The following is a 25,322-nucleotide window of genomic DNA, read 5'->3' as shown; positions in this document are numbered from 1 at the left end:
TAGAGATCGTGAGAGAGGAGAGGAAGAAGAAGGCTGCCGAAAAGCGAAGAAGAAAGACAAGAAGAAGAGCAGTAGTGCGAAAGGGAGTAGGGGAGTTGATCCTAGCTCACAGGGCCATGGGAAAAAACGTCCTCTGCAGCAAAGTTTGGGCTTACAAAAGAAAAGGAGACTTGAGGAGCAGAGAAATTTACGGCAGACCATCCGCAGAAGTGCGACTGATGCAGGGGTCAGGATGGGTAAGCATTACAGGGCGCTTGCTATGACCGACACAGAGAATGAGGAAGAATTTTTGGACGAAGCTGCGGCGATGTCTTCTTCCGGGTGTGACGATGATAATGTAGATGAGCCATCTTCCATCAGTGATGTGCCTGAGCCACCCATGCAGGCTAGAAAAGCCCCCCCTAGAAGGAAGGTAAAACGCAAGAAGACAACAGAGGTGGACTCGGACAACGACCCGACCCTCTATCATGCTACCAGCCTGACTTCACCCCGGACAGTGAAGGATGGACGAGAACTCTACACAACATCAGAGTTAGAAGCTTCAAGCCGAAGGGTACACTGGGACCTTCATTCAACCGACGCTCTTCGGCTTTGAAGTACTTCCTCAAGTTCTTTCCCATCAGTCTCCTTCTCACCATCGTCCAATGTGGACCAATGTAAAACTTGCGGAGAAACAAGTCGGCTAACGTCACTCGCAGAGATAAGAGCCTGGTTCGGCATACACCTGGTGATGGGTCTGGTCAAGGTGGCCAATTACAAAAAATACTGGTCAACACATCCGGTTATCGTAACTCCCTCATCTCGTCCACAATGACCCGCAACCGTTTTGACTCCATCAGCTAGTTTCTTGTGTGTAACGATGCCAGCAAGCACCCCTCCCTCATCCAAGACAAGGCTCACCGATACAACGCCAAGCTCAAGCACCCCTTGTTCCATGTGCAGCCGGTATGGGACAAGGTCCGCAAACAGTGCCTGAGGAAGTATGTGCCGGATCGGGAGCTGACCATAGACAAGGCGATGATCCGGTACGAGGGATTCAAGGCTAGCGTTCGCAAGTTTTTTATGCCCCTGAAGCCAATTCGTGCCGGCTTCAAAGTTAACGCCATCGCCGAATCAGCTACAGGGTTCATCCTAAACTTCATCGTCCACCCTCACGGTCAGAAGCCTGCGAAGATGTTGGACATCACAATGGACACTGCACAATTCCATCTCAACGCATACCACCACCTGTACACCGACAAGCTATACACATCGATCCCCTTGGCGCGACACCTTCTGAGCCAAAAGATGTACCTGACCGGGGCCATCAAAGGCCACAGCAGAGGCCTGCCTAAGGACTTTAACAGCGAGAGGGTGAAGAGGATGAGCAGCAACCCTCGGGGCTCTTTCTCCACACGGCAGAACGGTCAACTGACTGTTGCTGCTTGGAAGGACAGCAGAGTGATGCTGCTTCTATCTTCAGCACATCAAGGGTGGAGAGACCCTCAGGAGCACTCCGTACAGCGAAAGATTGCCGATGATGGCACTGGACGCCTCGAGAAAAAGACCATCTCTGCACCTCCACAGGCAATCGACTACACACGCTACATGGGAGGGGTTGATCGTGGGGATCAGCTCCGATCATACTATTCCTGCTCGAGGAAGTTCCAGCTGTGGTGGCGAAAAATCCTCTCCTTCCTTGTCGACATAGCTCGAGTGAACGCGTGGATATGCTACCGGAAACACCACAGCACCGTAGCAACCAACAGTCCCGAAAGCTCCGACGAAGATGAAAGTGCCCCCACCCACTCCAAATTCATCATGGATGTCGCAACACAGCTCATCGATGGGTATGCCCAAGGCAGAGCTGAGGTGCAGTTTTATGGATCCAAGAGGGTGAAAGCAAAGAACGCCCTTGGGCACACATCTACTAGGATGCCAGGTCGCTACGCACGTTGGTGTCGGTGGTGCAGACTGCACAACGGAGTAACAAAGTCCGGAAGAACAAAGACAACAAGACGAGGCTGTCAAGCGTGTGGAGTCTACCTGTGTGCTGGACAGTGTTTCATCAAGTACCACTCTCTTGAAAGCAGCGAAGAGGCAGGGCACACCACCAGTACCACCAAGTAGACGAGAGTAGACATCTTAGGACTCCCCACACAGCAAGATTTTTTTGGTACTCATTTTGTCCCCCTCATTTTGTGTCAAAAGAACAAAACCAAAAAATATCAGTGGATATTCATGCAATGGCAGTGCATTTCGGGAAAAAAACCAACAAATAAACCCCCAGAAAATCATTAAAAAAAAAAAAAAAAAAAAAAAAAAAAAAAAGGCAGTGATGCAACAATGATATTCCTGTAACGGCTGTGCGAACAGAATAATTTCATTGAGACTGAGCCACCAAAAAAACCAAAGTAAATGTACATAGACTTATCTAAGTTTGTTCAATCACAATTCGTTCAGTTGGTTGATTGTCATGATTGTGATGGATTCAGCTATGTAACAACCAGTAGTGACACTAGAGTTGGATACCTAAATAGACCAAGTCCATCAAAATACTCCAAGATGTTAGTGATTGGTTCTGATGGATTCAGTACTTATGTAAACAATGCTTTGGTTGATTATGGTGGATTCAGTACAGTTGCATATTTACTGTCTCTCATTTGATTGATTTTGGCGGATTAGGTATGTTTTTTAGCAAAAACAGTCAGGGGGTTAGGGTTAAGCAAGACATTTTGAAGGGGCAACTGTTTATTTTACTGGAAAAGTCTTTAGAAAACTATCCAATGTACCGAACACATACACATTGTTGACTTGTTTGACATGTTATACACCGATCGAGAGAGTTTCACTAACTCGGTAAGCGGCAAGAACATTTTTACTCAGTGCTTCGGCACTAGAGACCACAGAGACTGTATGTATACCAAAGTTGCTGTGCAGGTACACCACTCAAGCACTCTAGGTCCTGGGCGTATGTATTTACATACTATTTGCTTTTAAAAAGAGTTTGTTTGTTTGTTTCTCCTGAAGGACTTTGTGGAAAAGAAGCTGGTGGTGAATCTGGCAACAGAGAAGGTGCTTCAAGGCAAATATGACATGCTGGTTAAAGAGGTAACAATATAACTGCATTCAATGTACATTATTTGTTAATTCTTTTGCTTATTAAAATGGCTCTGTTACTGCTAGTATTATTTCAAAAAGTTGTTACATTGTCACACTATGATTTAGCATCTGTTTTAATGTAAATGTGTACATGTAATTTCAGGTGAATGAAATGGAAAAGCAATTGGCAACAAGAAAGGAGACTCAGAGTAAACTCAAAAGGCAATATGATATGTAAGTACTGTATGATAGTTGTGTTTTGTGAGATGGTAAAATAAATATAAAATACTGTGTGAACTTTATTACATACAAAGCCAACAGGTTTAAATTATAATAAGGTCTGTGGAATCTCCGCTTTGAAGTGGATATTCATAGTTCATATTTCATTGATCACGCCGATCTTTTATTTCTGCAAAATAAGTAAAGAAAAGACAAAGAAATGAGGAAAAATACTCTGGACGAAATAAAGGTGTTATTTGACAGTTTAAATCAAGATTTCACAAGTAACTTAATCACATACAATCTGAAAAACATTACTGATTGAAATGCTTCTCAGATGCATATTGTAGGGGATAAAAACTGGTATCTTTTTACATAACCACATTACCGTAATTTTCGGATTATAAACCGCGCGACGTATAAACTGCACTTCCCCAAAATATACAAACAAATATTAAGGTGTCGTCATATATGCCGCGCGGCGTAGAAACCGCGACCAAAACAAAAACAAAACATGAGCAAACTAACCTCAAAACACGGAAGTGAAGAACGCAAACCTGCCGCGTTACGGATGATTTTTTATCTCACACTATCAGTCCTAAGTTATTTTTTTGGCCATCAACAACCCTTTTCAAGAATTTGCGATTTGATGATCGGTTGTGTTGACCATTTCTGAACTTCTTTGACAACAAAATCTCTGTGAATCAAAGATCGGTCAACAATGCACACTGAGAAATAGTTGAACTTTACCCTGCATCGCATTGCCCTCTGTTGACAAAAGTTGTTCACGTTTGATTTGACTGGACCCCGAGCCTCGAAGTGTGGGTCAGCTGTCAGACGTTCAAACTATTTGTTGTACAATAGGCAGCCACTCTACTCGATCCGTCCGAAGTCTAGCCAAGATTTTATGAATGGAACTATCACCGGCCAATCATCAAACGGCCAATCACAACATGCGTACACACAAAGGGGCCGTGCTTGTTTGCGGTCCTCTTTGTGGCGATGTGCCGTGACAGGCGGGCGGCACATCAGTCAGTCTTGTCTAGTTGCCACAATGTGGGAGTTGCGTCGTAATTAAAGTGGAAATGTATTGAAGTTTATACTATTGATCGTAATTGAAATGATCTATTATAGGATAGCATTCCTTTTTGTAAGCTGGCAGCACCCCCTTTGCGGGACCACATTATTGTTTGTGTTGGATAATTATTGATGTAAGCTAGAACTGAAAATTTGTTTATTATTGTGATACTGAAAAAATCCAATAAAAATTTTAAAAATTGACAAAGTTAAATCCCACTTTATTTGTAGGTAAGTGAGTTCGTGTTGCAATGAAAATTAACTTCAGACAGTGCTTTGACCAACATTTCAACATAGAATTAGTCTTCAGAAGTAGTGATAAAGAACAGTGCGGAGATTTATATCCAAGGAATCCTTTGCCTTCCGAGTCGGTTTTGTTTAAATAGAAAATAGACAAAAACCAAAAACCAAACAGTCCTTTTCAGTGCTACCACAAAAGAGAGTATTGCATATGACTGTTGTTTCTTTTTACAATGTATATAGTAACATTTTTTAAACATGTACACAGTTCCTAACGAAATTCCTTTACAAAATGTAAAAAAAATAATAATAATGGGGACGGCAAAAAGTATGAAACTAAATGCGCTACCTTATTGTTTGCGTAATCACAAGGACAGGGGATTCACTTTTATTAAACATCGGAGTAGACGGGAAATAAGGGAATTAAAGAAAAGTGGTTGGTCGGTGTTGATCCCTCACTTTTTTGTAGGCCCACCCACAACGAGGATCTACAACAGATATTGCAACGAGTAGCGTGTGTGTAGTAATGTATCCTACATCGTGCACATTATTCACATGTACACATGCGAGTTCGTAAAGCTAGCAATCTGTTAATTGCGCTGCTCAATCTCGAGATTGCACAACAGATGTTGGGGGCACCGTATTGAGCGATGTTCGCTGACGGGTTGCGCTTCACCCTCGACATTTACGCCGCCTGGAAATGCGCTAAAATTCTTAAGTGTTAAATGTTACTTGACTCAACAATCAGGGCGGTTTGAAAACGTTTTGTTTGATCCCCCAGGCGCGGCATAGTTCTTTGTGTATGTCAATTCACCATTCTGCTGTTGCGGTTTGCGTGGTTGATCTGAAGAAACCGCTGGCTGGCACGAGTGTAGCCTGGATGTCTGACGTCAGTATATAAAGATCGTGGGATAAATAGACAGGGGACCAGTCTAGTCTAACCCGAGTTGCGCTGAGAGGGGGAGCTGAGGGGGGTTGATAAAATGTTTTACAAAGGAAACACGGAATACAATTGAGGTGGGATTTTCAACAGGATTTTGTCATCACACAGGCAGGTTTTTGTTCTCGTTTAAGAAAAAAAAAACATTATTTAGAATATTTTACAAACGATCTTTCTTTTAAAAAATGCCGTTTTTTTCTCTTAATTATTTTGCGTCGGCCTACAAGTCGCCCGGAGAATAAAAAAATGTCAAAATCAACGTATAAACCGTGGTTAATAATTCGAAAGTTACGGTACTTCAAAGTGAAATGTTTCTCAAAACACTTTTACTATCAAAAGTAGCTGTTGACTTTTAGTGCTGTTAATTATAAGAGTGATTACCAAACGTTTACCTTCACCTTCCCTTATTAGTTGTCATACCATTGATGGGTTTAGGTCTCGGAATGTTTATATCCTTGGTCAATGGACTTGACTTCAGCATTGAGCTAACGATAGTCAGATGTATCTTTATTTATTTTTTGACAGTGTAAAAATGAGTCAACAACATAGTAAAGCTACAGAGATTTTGACTCAAATCTATATCAACAAAAGTGAGATGCAAAAGACTGAAGTAGCCCTTGAGAGCAGACAGGCCCAGGTTTGTCATTTTATTTGATTTCAGAGTTTTTTCCTTTTCCCTCAGGAGAAGCTCAATTTAACCAAATATTACATCCTGAAACTTTTGAAGGAAACCCCAAAGCTTTCATTCTAGTTTTAATTTAAGTAACACCAGTTTCAGACAGGCGCCCAAGAGTTGTGACGAACCAAATTTAAAATGGAGTACTTGAAAAGTTGGGCGTCTGAAACATGGAGGAACTGGATGCACTAGAAGTGGAAAGATCAACTGTTATCAGTCTTTCAGAACGCCTCTGGAGCACCTTGGTTTCAGACATTGATCTTGTCATGAGCCGAACCAAATAAAAATGTTATGTAAAGTTCGCCTGTATAAAACCAAAATTTAACTGGGTCGATCCAGAGTCGCTCCTAATATGGTTTGGGGTGACTCTGGAGCACCTGTCTGAACCGGCGTTACATCACGTGGTATATATAGCTTGTCTGTTCAAAATGTTGTGATGTGTTGTAAGAGATGCTCCTCCACCAAGAACAGTGAAAATGTTACAACAATAGAAACAATATAATTATTCCAAATATGCTAAGAGTGAAATTGAATCTGGTTTTGTTTTTCTTAGCTGAAGTTGTTTACCCCAGAGATTCTAGGATGGAGAGTTAGTAATGGACATGTGTTGCCAACGGGTGACCGTATGACTGCCAAGTCTGAACAATGTTCTTTATCTTCTGAAGCTAAGGATTGCTTGTCAGATATGCTGGAAAGTGGCAAAAGATCACACTGTTTTCAAGATTACAACTTCAAAAAACCAACCTTTTGTGATCACTGTAGGGGACTATTAAAAGGTAAGAACTATCAATGTACCAAAGCTATGTTTGTATTCAGAGTAAGGTCAATACATACAATCAGGAACCATTCCTATTGGATAGTTTTTCTTTGACAATGTTTATCTGTGACATTCATACCCTTTGTAAGTAGGATAAATTGTTAAGTTCTTCTGAGCACAGTCTCTTGGGAAGCCCACCATACCATTACCCATACTGCAGCTGCATTTAATCAGAAGAAGTTTGGAAGTTTGGAAGTTGTTGAATATTGAGGCTGAATCTTATTGGTGCTTGACATTCCAATCTTATTATTCCTGAGAATCCCTCTCTGTGCCGTAATAACCACATTTATTAAGTGCATTTAAGTGCATTTAAGTGCATTTATTAACACCTCAGAGAGTTTATGCACGGTTTAACAGGTTACATGGATAAAAACCGGCTCTGTGAACTAGCGAACTAGTGAATAAACTGCCCATAAACATGCAAATGGTTTTGTTATACCTCCGATTACAAACTGTGAAGTTTGATTGGACGAGAACCAACCATGTGACGCGCAATAAAAACGCCTGTTACATGGCTCGACGGGCCGGGTAACATGAAAAGTGATGTACACCGGTGTACATCACCTTGATTGTTCCTGGCGTTGGTCGATATCCAGCGCTGTGTACGAAACAACCGCGGGTTCGAGGGAATTGTTTCTTGTTCGTCTGCTTATTAAACAATGAATAGCCTGTCGTAATAATGTTTGAAGATGACAACAGAACTTCAAGAAGAGGAATAACAATTATACAAAGGTATAACAAAACAAGTGTTGCACGCTGTGCCTGGGGTTCTTGGGTTTTGTACACCCTCGGGTTCCATTTTCCCCCTCGAGTGTACAAAACGCCATGGACCCTGTCACAGCGTGCAACAATTGTATAATACACAATGTGCTTGTTGGAATGGGAACTTTCAAGTCACGGAATTTCTGCGCTTGATTTGCAAGCGTAAAATGCCTAATAACATAGAGTATGCACGTACACAGGCCGATATTCCACACTACTGCGTAAAACCTGCTTGACGTACAGTAAGCACATAAATCCCTGCTCCTGTAAGCGCCAACTCTTTGCTTGGGCCCAGGTGGTTCCCTGAGGTTACACACATGTAGATTGTTATTGAAAATGTTATCAGGGCTTTCGAGGCAATTTACTCTCTCTGTTGACAAGTGATGCTGCTAATGATTTTTCCCGATATTGACTAATGGTTTTTAGGCATACTGAAGCAAGGCTTGCGTTGCAAACTGTGTAAATGCAATGTACATCACAAATGCCAGGAGGGTTTTCCAGAATGTAAAGGACAGGTATGTTACATACATGTACATGTACTTAACTTACAAAAGCTGTTTTCATATCTGAATAATTGGTGTTAGGACAGCCCAACAAATACTGGTGCACACTAGAAAAAGAGTGTGTACTGATTGTTCTTTCTAACCATATGCATTTCATTACAAACGGTTACAAACGCTTTTAAAAGACCAACTTGACCGACCCAAGGCAACGTGTTCCTTTAAGTTTTTGGGTTACAAAGCATAGAAGACAGACAAGCATTTTGTAATCCTTTGCTTTTTGAGGGTTATTTCTAGTTTTCTTTTTGGTCGTCCTATGTTCTTTCATGACTGGATTTAGCATTAAGAAAATTCCAGAGAAAATTCCAATGCTGTAATGTGTATTTAAATTGAAGTTTACTGTTGAACATTTGTTAAAGCTTTGTACTCCAGGTGGATTGCATATTGGATTAACAAGCTAACAATGAGGACTCCATTCACTCAATACCTGGTATACATGTAGTACAAATAGAACAAGCTGTAGTGGAACGCGACGGCAGCTCAGGGGCAGATTGCACCAAGCGGTCTTAAACTGGTCTATGCACTATAGTCGGCTAACTTGAGACGCGCTTAGACAGTCTTTAATTATAGACTGGTTGCAAAGATTGATTTGATGCAAAGAGGTCAACGACGAGATCAAATATTTAGAGATAGATTATACCCATAAGAGGCATATATGATGATGATACATTACATCGTAAATATATGTTCCCAAGAGTAAAAATGATACAACTCACAGATTTGATATCCGATGATTTAAACCAAAACAATAAGGACAATGCCGTACCGCCAGTGCTGCAGATGTGCTAAGTATTATGGGACATTTGTTCGTATTTCATTACTCTACGCTGACTTATCTAAGACCGGCTTATTGCAACAGGCTTAATGACTGACGGACCGTCTAAGGCAGATAGCCGGCTATAACTGACTGGTCTTAGACCGCTGACTAAGACTGTTTTATTGCAATCCGCCCCAGAGCTGTATACTCCCAGGGAGCTGACAAAGATTAAAGGAATGCTATTGGCACAAAGACCAGAGCACTAAATGTGGAGTGTTCCCCAGAGATTTTATTTTATTTTTTAGATCACACATATCTTATCATAATGACCGAGTGTTACTGACTCAAAGTAAGAGGCTACAAACTGTGCCTTTGTCTGTTCAATAAAAAGCTTGACCCTACATGTAGTACAAATAGAGCAAGCTGTAAGATAACACGGTGGAATAAAGAATAACTCATCATGGCTGATACACACTGCAGTAGTGATTCATTTGCTTCATTTTATTCAGATAGATGCAATTAGATGTTTGAAACTGGTAGTAACAGCATATGCTAGCTGTTATCCATACAGACCGATTGTCTTGTCACTGTGATTTCAACCATTATTGCATGTGTACAGTATAAAACCTCTCAGATGTATGGAGCATGCTCAAAATGTTTCAATTAATTATATGGAGTTGTTGCTGCCTATCATTTAAAAAATAATATAACAAACAAATTGACCATCATTACATATTTTAGTTTGACATAGTTACGTTGTTTTAATTGTACAATCAATCTGTGTTGCTATTGAATCATATAATCCATTTTCATTTGATGTAGCATGACACTCTTCATCATATTATTTTCATTTTAATTTTCATTATCATTCAGGAAAAATCCAACAAAGTATTTCGGCGCCAATCAAGTGTTCGAGACATCAAACCTCTGGTACATAAGTTTTGTTTGCTGTATGCGTGTGTTGTTTTACTCTTTAATATCATGGATGTACTGTTTAGAGAGAAAGCAATTCATGGTTTAGCTCCAACATACATTCAAGAACTCCTAACCATGAAATCACTCTCTCAGTCTCAATCAACCTACCGCCTCAGGGAGTTGACAAGACCACACATTGTTGTTTCACCCATCTAGGAAATCAAGGGCTACTTTAGATGATCAGGCATTTGTTTACGCCGCTCCAAATCTGTGGAACAATCTCCCACCTTGCATTAGACAGTCTTCTTCACTTAATGAACTTAAATCTAAGTTAAAACCCCGTTTGTTACTTCACCCATTTAATTCATTCTTGCTCTGTTAGGTGTATTTGTTTTTTAATTTTTTCTCTGCATTTTTTGTATTCCTTGTAATACGCAGTAGAGTATATTTATATTGGTCATTGCGCAATATAAATGACCATATCATTATTATTATTATTGTTATTGTTATTGTTATTGTTATTGTTACTGTTACTGTTACTGTTACTGTTACTGTTACTGTTACTGTTACTGTTACTGTTACTGTTACTGTTACTGTTACTGTTACTGTTACTGTTACTGTTACTGTTACTGTTACTGTTACTGTTACTGTTACTGTTACTGTTATTGTTATTGTTATTGTTATTGTTATTGTTATTGTTATTGTTATTGTTATTGTTATTGTTATTGTTATTGTTATTGTTATTGTTATTGTTATTGTTATTGTTATTGTTATTGTTATTGTTATTGTTATTATTATTATTTTTAAAGTTTGGAATTCAAAAACAAATGGAATTGAATTGATGCAGTTTTTTTGTGTATTACTCTTAGGTTGACAAGAAAAAGCTTCTTCGTAAACAGAAAAGTTCCTCAGAACTTGAGATTCCTAGGTACTTTGAGTCGAGTAAGTATATTCTTATGGTATAAAAGCCTATTGAAATAGACTGTGCAAGTCTCACTCACATTCAAACTTCCTGGACTAAAATGGTATCGGGGTTCATACATGTGTGTGGTATTTGAGTGTTGTTCATGCCTCATTGTAAGTACTGTCTATCCAATCCAACCATTGGGTATTAAAGACCAGTGCCTGTCTATTGACCCCTTGCACGTGCGTTACACGCGGCGACTGCCATGATCCAACCATTGGGTATTAAAGACCAGTGCCTGTCTATTGACCCCTTGCACGTGCGTTACGCGCGGCGACTGCCATGATCCAACCATTGGGTATTAAAGACCAGTGCCTGTCTATTGACCCCTTGCACGTGCGTTACACGCGGCGACTGCCATGATCCAACCATTGGGTATTAAAGACCAGTGCCTGTCTATTGACCCCTTGCACGTGCGTTACGCGCGGCGACTGCCATGATCCAACCATTGGGTATTAAAGACCAGTGCCTGTCTATTGACCCCTTGCACGTGCGTTACGCGCGGCGACTGCCATGATCCAACCATTGGGTATTAAAGACCAGTGCCTGTCTATTGACCCCTTGCACGTGCGTTACACGCGGCGACTGCCATGATCCAACCATTGGGTATTAAAGACCAGTGCCTGTCTATTGACCCCTTGCACGTGCGTTACGCGCGGCGACTGCCATGATCCAACCATTGGGTATTAAAGACCAGTGCCTGTCTATTGATCCCTTGCACGTGCGTTACGCGCGGCGACTGCCATGATCCAACCATTGGGTATTAAAGACCAGTGCCTGTCTATTGACCCCTTGCACGTGCGTTACACGCGGCGACTGCCATGATCCAACCATTGGGTATTAAAGACCAGTGCCTGTCTATTGACCCCTTGCACGTGCGTTACACGCGGCGACTGCCATGATCCAACCATTGGGTATTAAAGACCAGTGCCTGTCTATTGATCCCTTGCACGTGCGTTACACGCGGCGACTGCCATGATCCAACCATTGGGTATTAAAGACCAGTGCCTGTCTATTGATCCCTTGCACGTGCGTTACACGCGGCGACTGCCATGATCCAACCATTGGGTATTAAAGACCAGTGCCTGTCTATTGATCCCTTGCACGTGCGTTACACGCGGCGACTGCCATGATCCAACCATTGGGTATTAAAGACCAGTGCCTGTCTATTGATCCCTTGCACGTGCGTTACACGCGGCGACTGCCATGATCCAACCATTGGGTATTAAAGACCAGTGCCTGTCTATTGATCCCTTGCACGTGCGTTACACGCGGCGACTGCCATGATCCAACCATTGGGTATTAAAGACCAGTGCCTGTCTATTGATCCCTTGCACGTGCGTTACACGCGGCGACTGCCATGATCCAACCATTGGGTATTAAAGACCAGTGCCTGTCTATTGATCCCTTGCACGTGCGTTACACGCGGCGACTGCCATGATCCAACCATTGGGTATTAAAGACCAGTGCCTGTCTATTGATCCCTTGCACGTGCGTTACACGCGGCGACTGCCATGATCCAACCATTGGGTATTAAAGACCAGTGCCTGTCTATTGATCCCTTGCACGTGCGTTACACGCGGCGACTGCCATGATCCAACCATTGGGTATTAAAGACCAGTGCCTGTCTATTGATCCCTTGCACGTGCGTTACACGCGGCGACTGCCATGATCCAACCATTGGGTATTAAAGACCAGTGCCTGTCTATTGATCCCTTGCACGTGCGTTACACGCGGCGACTGCCATGATCCAACCATTGGGTATTAAAGACCAGTGCCTGTCTATTGACCCCTTGCACGTGCGTTACGCGCGGCGACTGCCATGCTCACCATGTTGGTGGGCACATAGGTTTACATGTGAAAGCCACATCACCTACATTGTAAAGTGCGCACTTCACTGAAAAAAACGCACAGTTACATTTCCCATCAGTATGGTGCAATGTATCCAAGATTATTCTGATGATGACGACAGGCGAATTTGGTCAATATTCTTATTGATAAACACTTACATGTATGAATAGAGGGCAGCATGACAATGCTATTGATAAAGGGCTTGCAATTTAGCTTCAAAAACCTTGTCAAAGAACATTTATTAAAGAGGGAACGTATGATGATTGTTGGAGGTCATTACCACTTTAGACTAATTCAACCTCTCCCAGAGCAGGTTAAGTTCCCACACTGAGTACTCTTCTATACGTAGGTCACTGTCATATTGATATTTAAACAGTGTGAAAAGTCAGCTGAGACCCAAAGTGTCTAACACTTCAAATACATGTACTAGTGGAATGTTGGGGACATTCTATCTTTTTACCGATTAGGTGGCCTTCTTATTTTGTACGGCCATAAAACATAGTTTTTTTTACACACGTACTCCAGTTGATGTACATTTTATAATGACTGCAAATCTTTGAGAGCTAAATTTGATGCTATACACTGCATGTATTTGCAGATGTTGAAGAGGTGGATCCAATATATGAGGCCATTAAATGTGCAGCCAATCTTTCTAGTGCAACATGTGTTGAGACTTCACCAAGGCCTAGTCTGGTTCCAGGTAGTATTGCTGCATCAGGAGCTTCCTTAAGTAGCTATTCCAGTGGCAGCGCCAATTCACTGGCACCAGATGGACGGGATCCAGTCATGTCTAAATCAGCACCACACAGGTATTATGCACTGCTTTATCTTAGCCTTTCATTAGGGTATGCTCATTTCTATTCCCTGCATTTCTTAAATTAAGCTCTGTGTGTTTAGTTTCTGTTTGCTTGAGATGCTGAAACAATTCACTCGAGCCTCCAGTGGAGTATTTGAGTATCGATCAATTGATATGATACAAGACTTCAAATTCCAAAATGTTAGAGAAGTTCTTGGATCCTTAACTTAGCATGTCATGATTGTATACATGCCAAAAATTGATACTTGCTCAACCCTTTCAAAGAAGTTGAGCTGATTTGTACTAGTGTTTTAAAAATTTTGATGTAACTTTATTAGCCACACCAAATGCTTTATCCGTGATGCAAATTTAACATCTACATGTATTAGAGGGACACATCAGCTTCGTTGGGTTATTTGGGCTACAAAAGAGACTAAAATATGACTCCAAATGTCTTCCAGTATGGAGAAAAAAGGTCCTAAACTAAACCATCAAACTTTGTAAATGTTGAGCATTTTTCATATGATCTTAAAAAAAAACAAATTCTTTTCAATTTTTAAAAAAAGTGGTTCTGATCTTCCAAGTTAGTTTTACTTCCAGCCAAATAAAAGTCAATTACTTAACCCAATTTTAATCTTTTTTTTGTACACAATTGTACGCGAGTATTTGAAAAAAAACTACCATGTATTCAAATTATCGTTATAAAAGGCAGGGATGAGATTCTTCCGCCTTTTGGCGGAATTCCGACTTTCCGACTTTGAAAAACCGTCTTTTTTTTTTAGTTCCAACTTTTTTAAAATCTCCGACTTTGGCAAATTGAGTTCTAAACCTTTCACTCTCCAACATTCAAATTTACAATAAGTTTAACAATAGGAGACTTTTGAACGCTAGGTGGCAGCAGACTTACCAGGTAAATGTCCATTGTTTGCGTAGTTCTGAGCATGCGCACATTGCCAAGAACAATGGAGTTTACCTGGTAAGTCTGCTGCCACCAAGCGTCCTGAAAGTCCCCCATTCTAGATACTTGCTAGATTTAATTTGGCCGCGATCAGGATCTGAAGTGCTCTCGTTCATTTCAGAATACACGTTGTCGTACAATCATTGAAAACACGATGCACAAACCACATAGTGCAGCTACACACAGTCGCCCACTTCATACATGTATATAGTCCATGCAGTAGGCACAGCATATTGAACAACACACACCGCCGTCCAAAGTCCATTCTGACCAACATTCACCACGCTGTGATTGGCCATTGATGGCTGTTGATAATTCCATATTCATGACCTTCTTGACTGGACTTCAATGCAGTACACGTTCACGAACGGAGTGAAGAATTGCCACACGTTGTGCATTATGCCTGTAGACTGTGCACAATGTACAGCCTTGGAGGAGTTCTAATAGCATGGACAAGTTTTGCCAACAGAGGGCGTGCGGGGCAAAGTTCATTGAATTATTTCTCGATGTGCGTTGTTGACTGATTGTTTATTACCACTTGTGTTGTATTGATGGTGTAATTGTAATAACAGCTTAAACAAAATTGTGAAGAGAAACAATAAAAGAAAACTACAAAAAAACGTAGCCTCTAAAAAGGACAGGTGGATAAGAATTTTATGTGCCTTTAAGATTTTAGGGTAACGTTAAAGTTGGCGACTAATGAAATTAACTTGACTAGTCGTTTAAAAAAAAATAGTTTGCGACTTTGACATTATTCGCGATTAATTTTTTATTTCCAAGATGCATTGCAGCATATTGTTTGCCGCAGTCTCAATAATGTATAAACACATCAACAAAATTAAGTCCCCCCCTCAACAATTCGTCATAACATCGTAAGGTAAAACATTTTATGAATACAATCAATTAAGAAATAATTCTATGACATGTTTCCTAAGTGTTGTTGAAAAATGAAAGATGTCCATGAGTTCATGGCTGACTGAGCTCAAATGGAAGACAAAAACTGCCTTTCTCAAAAGTCACAAATGTTGCGTTGTGTTATTCACCGATGAAACGAGAAGTTGCCTGCGTCACATTGATGGCCGGAGACAGGTGTGGCGTCGAGTTGGAGAGCAACATGCTGTGTTCAACCAGTTACAGCCTATGGTGTTCGGAGTGTCATGGTGTGGGGTGGTATAAGCCTTACCAGGAAAACACCACTTGTGCAGATTGCTGGCAACCTGACAGGGCAACATTATGTTGATTTGTGTACGTATGGATGACATTAATGCCCGACCACACAGAGGGAGAGTAGCTACTGCGTTCTGGCTGGTGAAGGCATCGAGGGAATGGTCCGGCCAGCAAGCTCGCCTGACCTCAATTCCATCCCTGTGGGACTAGCTGAAGCGATCTGCATATCCCCACATCAACACCAACAGCAACCTGGCTAACCTGTCCTATATTCTGCAGGTTCAGTGAAATGCCATCCCACAGCAGCGTGTCACCAGACTGATCAACACCATGACCATGGAGGAGACATCCATGCCATGACGGTGCCAGGCGGTCATTGACAGGCGTAGTGGATACACACGTTGCTGGCCTGCAGATTTGATAAACTTTTGTGACTTGACTTTTGAAAAGGGCAGTTTTTGTCTTCCATTTGAGCTCATTCAGCCATGAATTCATGGACATCTTTCATTTTTCAAAAACACCTAGGAAACACGTCATAGAATTATTTCGTAATTAGTTGTATTGGTGAAACGTTTTACCTTACGATGTTATGACAAACTGTTGAGGGGGGGGGGGACTTACTTATGTTGATGTGTTTAGTAAAATTCGTGGTGACAGGATTGAAGGATCGTGTCACTGATGTCTGATTGGGTTTCTTAAGTAAATAATGTTGTTGTGTATAGTCGTGAGCAACACTATCGGTTCATCAAGCAGGAAGTTGCATCTATTTTTGTATTAGTTGTGTCAGCCTGATGTAAACCGAGTAGTTGAATAGCCGTAGTCGCGACTCAACTAAGCAATCAATAGTTGCGACTTCGATACTAGTCGCACTAGTCGCCCATGCTTTCCTTAATACGAAAATGAACTGGGAGGAGTACATGGACCAATGTGACTGTTCTGATATCAAGTCTGAGCAATATATCAGGGCTTGGGATTGTGCTAAACAACTCCAACATCATCACTCAGACGCACATTTTATGGAATGTTCTATGGTTTTTTGTTCAATCCAATATTTAACGACTTTCAAATAATTGCCAATATTGTATCAAAAGTTCAACTTGATGATGACACATTATTTGGTTTTAATGACAGTCCAAGTACATCTTCAACGAGGAGAAAAATATTGGAGACGTATGGAAAGAGCATGTCATTCGACACAGAGCCTTGTAAGTATGTGATTAATGATACATACACATGTAGTTTATTTAGTGCCCTTGAAGTTTCACTTGATGCATTAATTTTGACTTTTTGATGTTTGGTGCATATACTGGCCATAATGGACAGTATAAAGACACCTTAGACTGGCCATGATGGTCAGTGATGGTCAGTATAAAGACAGTACCTTAGACCTTATACTTAATGGTCAGTATAAAGACACATTACACTGGCCATGACGGTCAGTATAAAGACAGTACCTTAGACTGTCCATGATGGTCAGTATAAAGACACCTTAGACTGGCCATGATGGTCAGTATAAAGACAGTACCTTAGACCTTATACTTAATGGTCAGTATAAAGACACCTTAGACTGGCCATGATGGTCAGTATAAAGACAGTATCTTAGACTGGCCATGATGGTCAGTATAAAGACACCTTAGACTGGCCATGATGGTCAGTATAAAGACAGTACCTTAGACTGGCCATGATGGTCAGTATAAAGACACCTTAGACTGGCCATGATGGTCAGTATAAAGACACCTTATACTGGCCATGATGGTCAGTATAAAGACAGTACCTTAGACTGGCCATGATGGTCAGTATAAAGACACCTCAGACTGGCCATGATGGTCAGTATAAAGACAGTACCTGAGTCTGGCCATGATGGTCAGTATAAAGACACCTCAGACTGGCCATGGTGGTCAGTATAAAGACAGTACCTGAGTCTGGCCATGATGGTCAGTATAAAGACACCTCAGACTGGCCATGGTGGTCAGTATAAAGACAGTACCTGAGTCTGGCCATGATGGTCAGTATAAAGACACCTCAGACTGGCCATGATGGTCAGTATAAAGACAGTACCTTAGACTGGCCATGATGGTCAGTATAAAGACACCTTAGACTGGCCATGATGGTCAGTATAAAGACAGTACCTTAGACTGGCCATGATGGTCAGTATAAAGACACCTTAGACTGGCCATGATGGTCAGTATAAAGACACCTTAGACTGGCCATGATGGTCAGTATAAAGACAGTACCTGAGTCTGGCCATGATGGTCAGTATAAAGACACCTCAGACTGGCCATGATGGTCAGTATAAAGACAGTACCTGAGTCTGGCCATGATGGTCAGTATGAAGACAGTAATCATTTCAATGTGGATGAATGCATTCACTCTACATTGTAAAAGCACTTCTATGAAATGTTGTCTGTGCAGTCACATTGCTAGTTGAAGCTGTTGATTTTACATAGATTTTGTTTTTTACAGCGACCCGTGTTAAACATACGCATGCGAGACACAGTGAGCCTACAATACAGGTAACTATAGAGCCTTCTTTACGTCAACAAATAAATCATTAACCTCAAAAAGCAGTTTTGTAATTACATACAAGCTTGCATTTGTTTTTAGACTTAAAACAAAACAAAAAAAACATTTGAATACAGATAAATCTAATAAGAAAACAAATCTTTGCTCAGCCAAAAGGGTTTGCTTATGCAGCACTGCATAACCAAATTCATTTTGATGTGTTTGATGTCTGCATTACACGTACCTACACCTATTGATGTACATGTAGTCTTCAAATTCTTTCACTCTTGTGCTAGTTTGAGCATTTCTTGTCCCTGTTAAAACACTGAGAGTGTTGGATTATGAAAGTGTGTATTTTGTTTTTTGGAAACTTTTTAGAGAACATTTATCTCTTTGTCTTAACATTGTGAAATGTTCCTATTTTGTCACACATTTTGTTCAAACAATAGCGGCTAGGCTTAATGCATGATACTATTGCTATTTGTTCCGCCATCCTATTTGCATTTCAAGTATTTCATTATAGAATAAAGGGAATAATCATATTACTACATTGTACGAAGCATTTTTCCCCCTAAAGATAAACCTTTTCCCTATTTCTATTGTTTATTAAAGAATTTGGGTACTTCTCGTAACACAAAACACAATGTCCACAGATTTACATTAAATTTACACTGGTTGAAGATAATGGCAGTAGAAAGTGTACCTTAAAATATTAGTGGTTGAGGTGCTGTAGTTTTGAGAAATGGGTAAAACAATGCAATGAAAATACGGTTTTACATGTTAAAACTATTTTCGTCTCATGATCACTGAGACGAAAATTATTTTCATGACATTGTCAAGGTTTGATAAACAATGAGTAGGTACAGGAACATTTCCAGTCCATCTGAATAAATACATGTAAATGCATTGATTACTTGGTCTGTTGCATGTGTATGTTGCTTTGCATAAGTTTTGCTGCTGTTTTAATTGCACACGGCATGCATCATGAGCCTTGGCTTAAGGCTCTAACTACCAACAAGTGAAGTTTGATTGTCTTTGGTATTGTCTTATAGTCCACATAGGAGTTGAGATTAACTCATTCACATGCACATGTACCTCAAATTACTCACATTTTATCCTAAAGTCATGAAAGTGGGAATTTTTATTGAACATATTTTCTCAGTGTACATTGTCAAACTAGATATTGGTCTGAGGGAAGTTGGTTGATGCTTCTTTCAGCTTTGATTGTTGATTTCTTCTTCGTACTCAGGGAGTACACTGCTAAACTTGATCTATGTGCACTTAGGGGCTGTACAAATGATAGCTTTGACAATGGCTTCGACCACAACACTGATGATATAACCATGGAGGAAGGAAGAGAAGGAGTTCGGATGAAGGGACTTCAAAAGCCCAACCAGTGGTACCGTGGTCTTTTAATGACACGTCGTCATCACCCACATACATGTACCTTATACAAACAATGGGCGATCTGGCGTCTGTGAGTTTGTGTGTGCGCACTTGGTTCTTTACGCAACTATGGTGTCATATGTCGTATGGATTTATTAAAGAAAAAACTACTTTTTTTAAAAGGCGATAATATTTTTGGACGCTATTGGACGCCTAGACGATAAACACAATTGAATACAAACCACCCTCATGTACAAGTACCCAATTTTTTAACTGCTGCTAGTGACCGGAAAGTTGCAAAAAGTGTACAAATATGCTATGATATTTCCATGAAAACACCTCAAACAAAGATGAAGAAGTCAATCACAACTCACCTTCTACAACTCCGATTTTCATGTGAAAACCCCCCAAAAGAACAGGAAAAACAATGCAATTGTTTGTACTAGTGCGCATCCATGAAAGACAAAGAAAACATGCTGCGCATGCAAAAACTGTGTATTTTTGCAATTCTTGTCTTCAATGATTCATCCTTCACGAAGGCAACAGTGCAGAGGTTGGCGGTACCACACGTTCTGTACAAAGAGAGCTAATCGCGCTCGTTAATCGGCCGTCCTGCAGGAGGTCTCCTGTCTTTTCCCACTGGTCTGACAGGGGAATTGTCATGGTTTTCTTTTGTTACTCTGCGGTTTTGCGGGTCGTTCGAGCTCCTTCTCTTCCTTCCTCCCTCCATGATACAACCATCAAACTCGATCATGTCTCATCCCTACTGTATTTTACTATGCAATAATTAGTGTTATGCTAGGTGTTCATCACCAGTGCATGTAAGCCATGTGAGTCAACCATTAGTCAGGCTTCATCGTCATGTATCATTTGCTGATCAGGTGGGCATGTTATTCAAAAGTTGTCTGCATGAATACTAACATGACTTACCTGTTGCATAGTGATGTACATGTGGATGGCTGGTTCTAGCATAATCACTGCATGAAAGCTGTCTGTGTCTGTTGTTATCTTGAGTGAGTAACCAGAGGTGCTGTGTTTTATCATAGTTGATCTTGCCTATTCAAAGTGACTAATACATGTATCATTATATCAGCAGTCAAAAGGTGGATATCTTCTCTTGATGCCAAAGTTAATGCATGCCTGATGTCAAGTTATTATGGGTGTGGTTTAGAAATGTTACAAATAAAACAAATACAATGTATTCCCAGTGAAACAATTATCTAACCTTTAAGTTAAGATTTAGAGACAATGATCAATTTGGAGATAACTACATTGTGGATAACTATTACTTTTGTGCATACATACATTACATTTATTAAGATACATGTATATGTGTAAGACATGGCTTTTCAAGCTGATACTACATGTATGTACATGTACATGTAGTAAACAGTTCACTTCCCCATCAACGTGAGCACCAATAGACCAATCCATGAGGCTCTACCCAAGGTGCTCATGTGGGCAAGAATATGTGAGCCTCTCCAATGCCATTCTGCACAACATTGCTGCCCGCGCAAAGCGTACACGCACGCATGTCAGACCTTATTTTGTCAGACTTTTGATGAGGCAATGGGTTGTGATTGGTCAATACACAATGGGACGGAGCTTAATGGATTGGCCCATTGATGGGCTCCTAGCTAATAGAATGTGCACAATTGGAGCTTAATGGATTGGCCCATTGATGGGCTCCTAGCTAATAGAATGTGCACAATTGGAGCTTAATGGATTGGCCCATTGATGGGCTCCTAGCTAATAGAATGTGCACAATTGTAGATAACCATCAAACTCATGCTCTTGGAATCCTTTTGGTTTGTCAAACATTGTTTGGATGAACTGCAATCACTTATACTGCAACATTAGGTATGAACAAACAGCCTACTGGTTCTGCTACTCATTAAACTTCAAGCCATTAATGAGGGTCTTGAAGCTTTTATTTCTTTATTTATTATTTCTTTATTTATTATTTCAGGTATTAAAAACATTTAAAAACACACAGCAACAATACCAGAAAATGTAGGATTCAAAACCATTAGGAAAACAATGAGAGACATAACAAATCAAACAGAAAAGGCAAACAGAAGCCTAGGGATTGCCCAAAAGTGAACCAAATCACTGTCCAAGGGGACAATCCCTTCAGGTATATAAAAGCTTGCAATTATTTGCTGCGTCAATTATTTCTATGGCATTGGTACAACGTAATTTTTCCGACCACAAACCGACGTCGGCATATTGTCAATTAATGACATCGTTTAGACGTCATTAGAATACCCCAAACTTGACGTTACATCAACATTTAATGCTTATTATTTATTAGTTTATTTTTAATTATTAACATTATTAAATAATACAATGCACACATACAATCCACTTGATCTCCCTTCGTTGACCTCTAGTCACCGCACCTATATACTATCCAATGGTACAGCATGTGTATATATACCGATCGGTTTCAAGAATTTTGCATTCATGGGTGTTATAGATTGTAATTCAAACTTTGTAGTTTTAATTAATATTTTAGAATTAAGCTTTTCACACATTTAATTTATCACAAAATCTATTGATATTTAACACAAACAAAACAAAACATGTGTTTGTGGTATCTAATTACCGATAAATTTGTTGTATAATTGTTGTAGTATGTAACCACATCTTAGTCTGACCTCAAAATTTGCATAATATGCAAATGATGTCGTAACGGTAAATTGCCGTCACAAGCTGACCATAATATGACGAAATACTGATGTACATATTATGACGTCATAATGACGTCACAGGTTGACCAAAATATAATGACACTACTAACTGGTTATAATGAATAGGGTAGATGGCCTTAGCTTTCGATCCAATCCGGACCTTCTTCAGAGGCATAAAACAAGTACAAACAAATACATATCCATTTATAGAAAAAGAGAGGGGGAAAGGGATTAAGGAAAGGATCCAGAAAGAAGCGGGAAAATAACAGCCAATCAAAGTTCCTATTTCAGAAACAATATTGGTGGCTATGAACCAATAGGAGTGGAGTGGCGAGGACAAAGGATGTTTAGAATGAAAGGAAGGGTTACTGGACCATAAAAGTGGTAAAAGTATTGTCCGACAACAATGCAGGGAGACATGAAAGGGTAGGATTAGAGAGCAAGTTGCATCATGATGCAACTAACAATGGTCAATTAATAAGAATAGCAAGATCAAAGGTATGATGATTTTAAAAATAGGTATGAGGGACCTGTGGAAAAAGGGGGGGGGGGTTACTTACATCAGATAGTTACAGTGATGAATTTATAAAAACAACTTTAAACTAGGTTAATTTATACTTTATGTACAGAATATATACAACATATAAGTTCTTAGGCAGAAGTGAAGTGGAGGGTAATGAGAAGTTATTTAACACCAGTGTTTATGTTAAGTCCAAAGGGTTTGACTGTCTTGAGTTGGTGAATCCAGTGTGATTCTCTATTCTTGCGGTGTGTGTCATCACCATTGCAAGCTTCAATCACCAGAAGTTCAACATCAATGACACTATGATTGGGGCTGTTGAAGTGGATAGAGACTGGGTACGGTTTCTTAGTCTTTATGGAAGAGACATGATTCGCAAAGCGAAGACTAAGTTTGGTCTTAGTCTCTCCCACATATTGTAGCCCACATCTCTTACATGATATGACATAGACTACATTAGACGTGCTGCATTCAGAGTCGGTCTTGATGTTGTATGAAGAGCCAGTGGTATGACTCTTCACCTTAAGTGAGGGCTTAATGTGCAGACACGTTTTGCATTTGGAACGGGTACATTTGTGACAGCCCAGTATATCTGTCGGGGGTTGTGTTTGGACTGTACCTGGGGGAAGTTTGGCCCTGACTAGTATGTCACCAAGGTTCTTAGGGCGGCGGAATGCAACCATGGGAACCTCAGTGATTGCTGAGTGTAACCTGCTGGAGGAGTGAAGTATAGGCATGTTATTATTGAGAATTGAGGGAAGTTTGGGTAGTTTGGGGTGGAAAGTGGTGACCAAAGCAACTCTATTGGTAGGAGCTTTTTTAGCTCTCGTGTTAGTCAACAGAGTATGACGAGGTACGTTGAGAGCCCTGTTGATAGCAAGTTGGACCCTACGTTCGCTGTGTCCCCTAGATACAAGGTGTTTCCTTAGCTCTGATGAGCGCCTCTTGTACAGGGTATCTGTGGAACAGATACGCCTGATACGTAAGGCCCGACTGTAAGCAATTGCCTTCTTACAGTGACTAGGGTGACAGCTATTGGAGAGAAGGTACTGGTGGGTGTCGGTGGGTTTACTGTAAACATCTGTGACAAGGCCATTAGGAGACTTGGTTATTGTCACATCTAGAAAGTTCACACTGGTGAGAGATTGTTCGGTAGTGAACTTTATGGTGGGGTGAAATGAGTTGATATGGTCAATAAACTCATCCAAGCTGTCTTGGTCACCACACCAGATGGAGAAAATATCATCAATAAATCTCCACCAAACTAGTGGTCGGTTGGGGGCGGAGGACAGGAGTCTGTCCTCCAACTGAGACATGAATAGGTTAGCATATGAGGGTGCCATTTTGGTACCCATGGCAGTACCCTGTACCTGTAGAAAATGCCTGTCAGAAAATGTGAAATTATTCTTCATTAGAATGTGGCTCATGAGTTCCTTAATATGACTCACTGAGGGGCGGGACTGATTACTAGCATTGAGGGCAGAGACACATGCACTCATGCCTTCATGATGGGGTATGTTAGTATACAGTGATGAAACATCAAAAGTAACCAAAATAGCAGAGTCAGGTATTTGGTGCTTGACCTCATCTAGTTTGGGGAGAAAGTCTTTGGTATCCTTGATGAAGGAAGGAATACGGCAGACTAAGGGTTTGAGGAAGCTATCGACAAACTCAGAAATGCGCTCTGTGGGGCTACCATTCCCAGATACAATAGGTCTCCCCGGGTTATTGGGCTTGTGTATCTTAGGTAGAAGGTAGAACCTTGCTGTACGGGGGTCATGTGGGAGGAGATAGTTAAATGTATCTTTCTCAATATCATTGGCATTATAAATCTTAACCAGGGTGTCGCTGATATCTTGGGAGAAAGATTCAGTGGGATCAGAAGCACATTCAATGTAATGATCAGTGTTACTGAGCTGTCTAAGGCCCTCAGCAATGTAGTCATGTGTGTTCATGACTACAACTGCGGACCCCTTGTCAGCCCGTTTAATCACTATGTCTGGTGTTTGGCGGAGTTGTGTAAGGGCGTGACGCTCAACTTGGGGGAGGTTGTTGGGAGTAGGGGTACTGGGGGCCTTAAGAACCTCGGAGTTAACCGAATTGATGTATGTCTCTAGAGACACATCTCGGTTCTTAGGGGGTACCCAAGTACTCTTTTCCCTGAAGCGGTTGCGGGGAATAGGTTGGGTCTCCACAGATGACTCGTCATCCATGGAGGGCTCTACATGAAAGTATTCACGTAGGCGTAACCTACGATTGAATTGGGCCATGTCCTGTTGGAAAAGAAGTTGGTTAGGCTCTCTGGGTGTGGGGCAAAACTTAAGACCCCTTGAGAGGAGTTTAACCTGTGGGTCAGTAAGGACCATGTCAGACAGGTTAACTACAGTATTGGTCTCTGGCAACCTAACAGTAGGAGGAGCAATGGTGGCTCTCTTACTGTG

At 40.9% G+C, this 25,322-nt stretch overlaps 1 protein-coding gene across 4 annotated transcripts in view; it reads left to right on the top strand.

The window, feature by feature from the left end:
- LOC117299102 overlaps nucleotides 1-25,322 on the top strand; it is a 63,393-nt gene that overhangs the window by 24,858 nt on the left and 13,213 nt on the right. For 3 of the 4 annotated variants that reach the window (XM_033782542.1, XM_033782543.1, XM_033782541.1), the window contains exons 10-19: nucleotides 3,010-3,090; nucleotides 3,245-3,315; nucleotides 6,083-6,194; nucleotides 6,787-7,009; nucleotides 8,239-8,327; nucleotides 10,003-10,059; nucleotides 10,914-10,986; nucleotides 13,458-13,668; nucleotides 16,912-16,985; nucleotides 18,244-18,293. In XM_033782542.1, the coding sequence (XP_033638433.1) occupies nucleotides 3,010-3,090; nucleotides 3,245-3,315; nucleotides 6,083-6,194; nucleotides 6,787-7,009; nucleotides 8,239-8,327; nucleotides 10,003-10,059; nucleotides 10,914-10,986; nucleotides 13,458-13,668; nucleotides 16,912-16,985; nucleotides 18,244-18,293 (1,041 nt within the window). The remainder of the gene's footprint in view (nucleotides 1-3,009; nucleotides 3,091-3,244; nucleotides 3,316-6,082; nucleotides 6,195-6,786; nucleotides 7,010-8,238; nucleotides 8,328-10,002; nucleotides 10,060-10,913; nucleotides 10,987-13,457; nucleotides 13,669-16,911; nucleotides 16,986-18,243; nucleotides 18,294-25,322) is intronic. The other variant, XM_033782544.1, reaches the window with a different exon arrangement.

This window comes from Asterias rubens, chromosome 14 (assembly GCF_902459465.1).
Source record: "Asterias rubens chromosome 14, eAstRub1.3, whole genome shotgun sequence".
In the NCBI taxonomy this organism is placed as follows: domain Eukaryota; kingdom Metazoa; phylum Echinodermata; class Asteroidea; order Forcipulatida; family Asteriidae; genus Asterias; species Asterias rubens.
The sequence above is the reverse complement of the archived record's forward strand: the minus strand, read 5'-3'. Positions and strand labels throughout refer to the sequence as shown.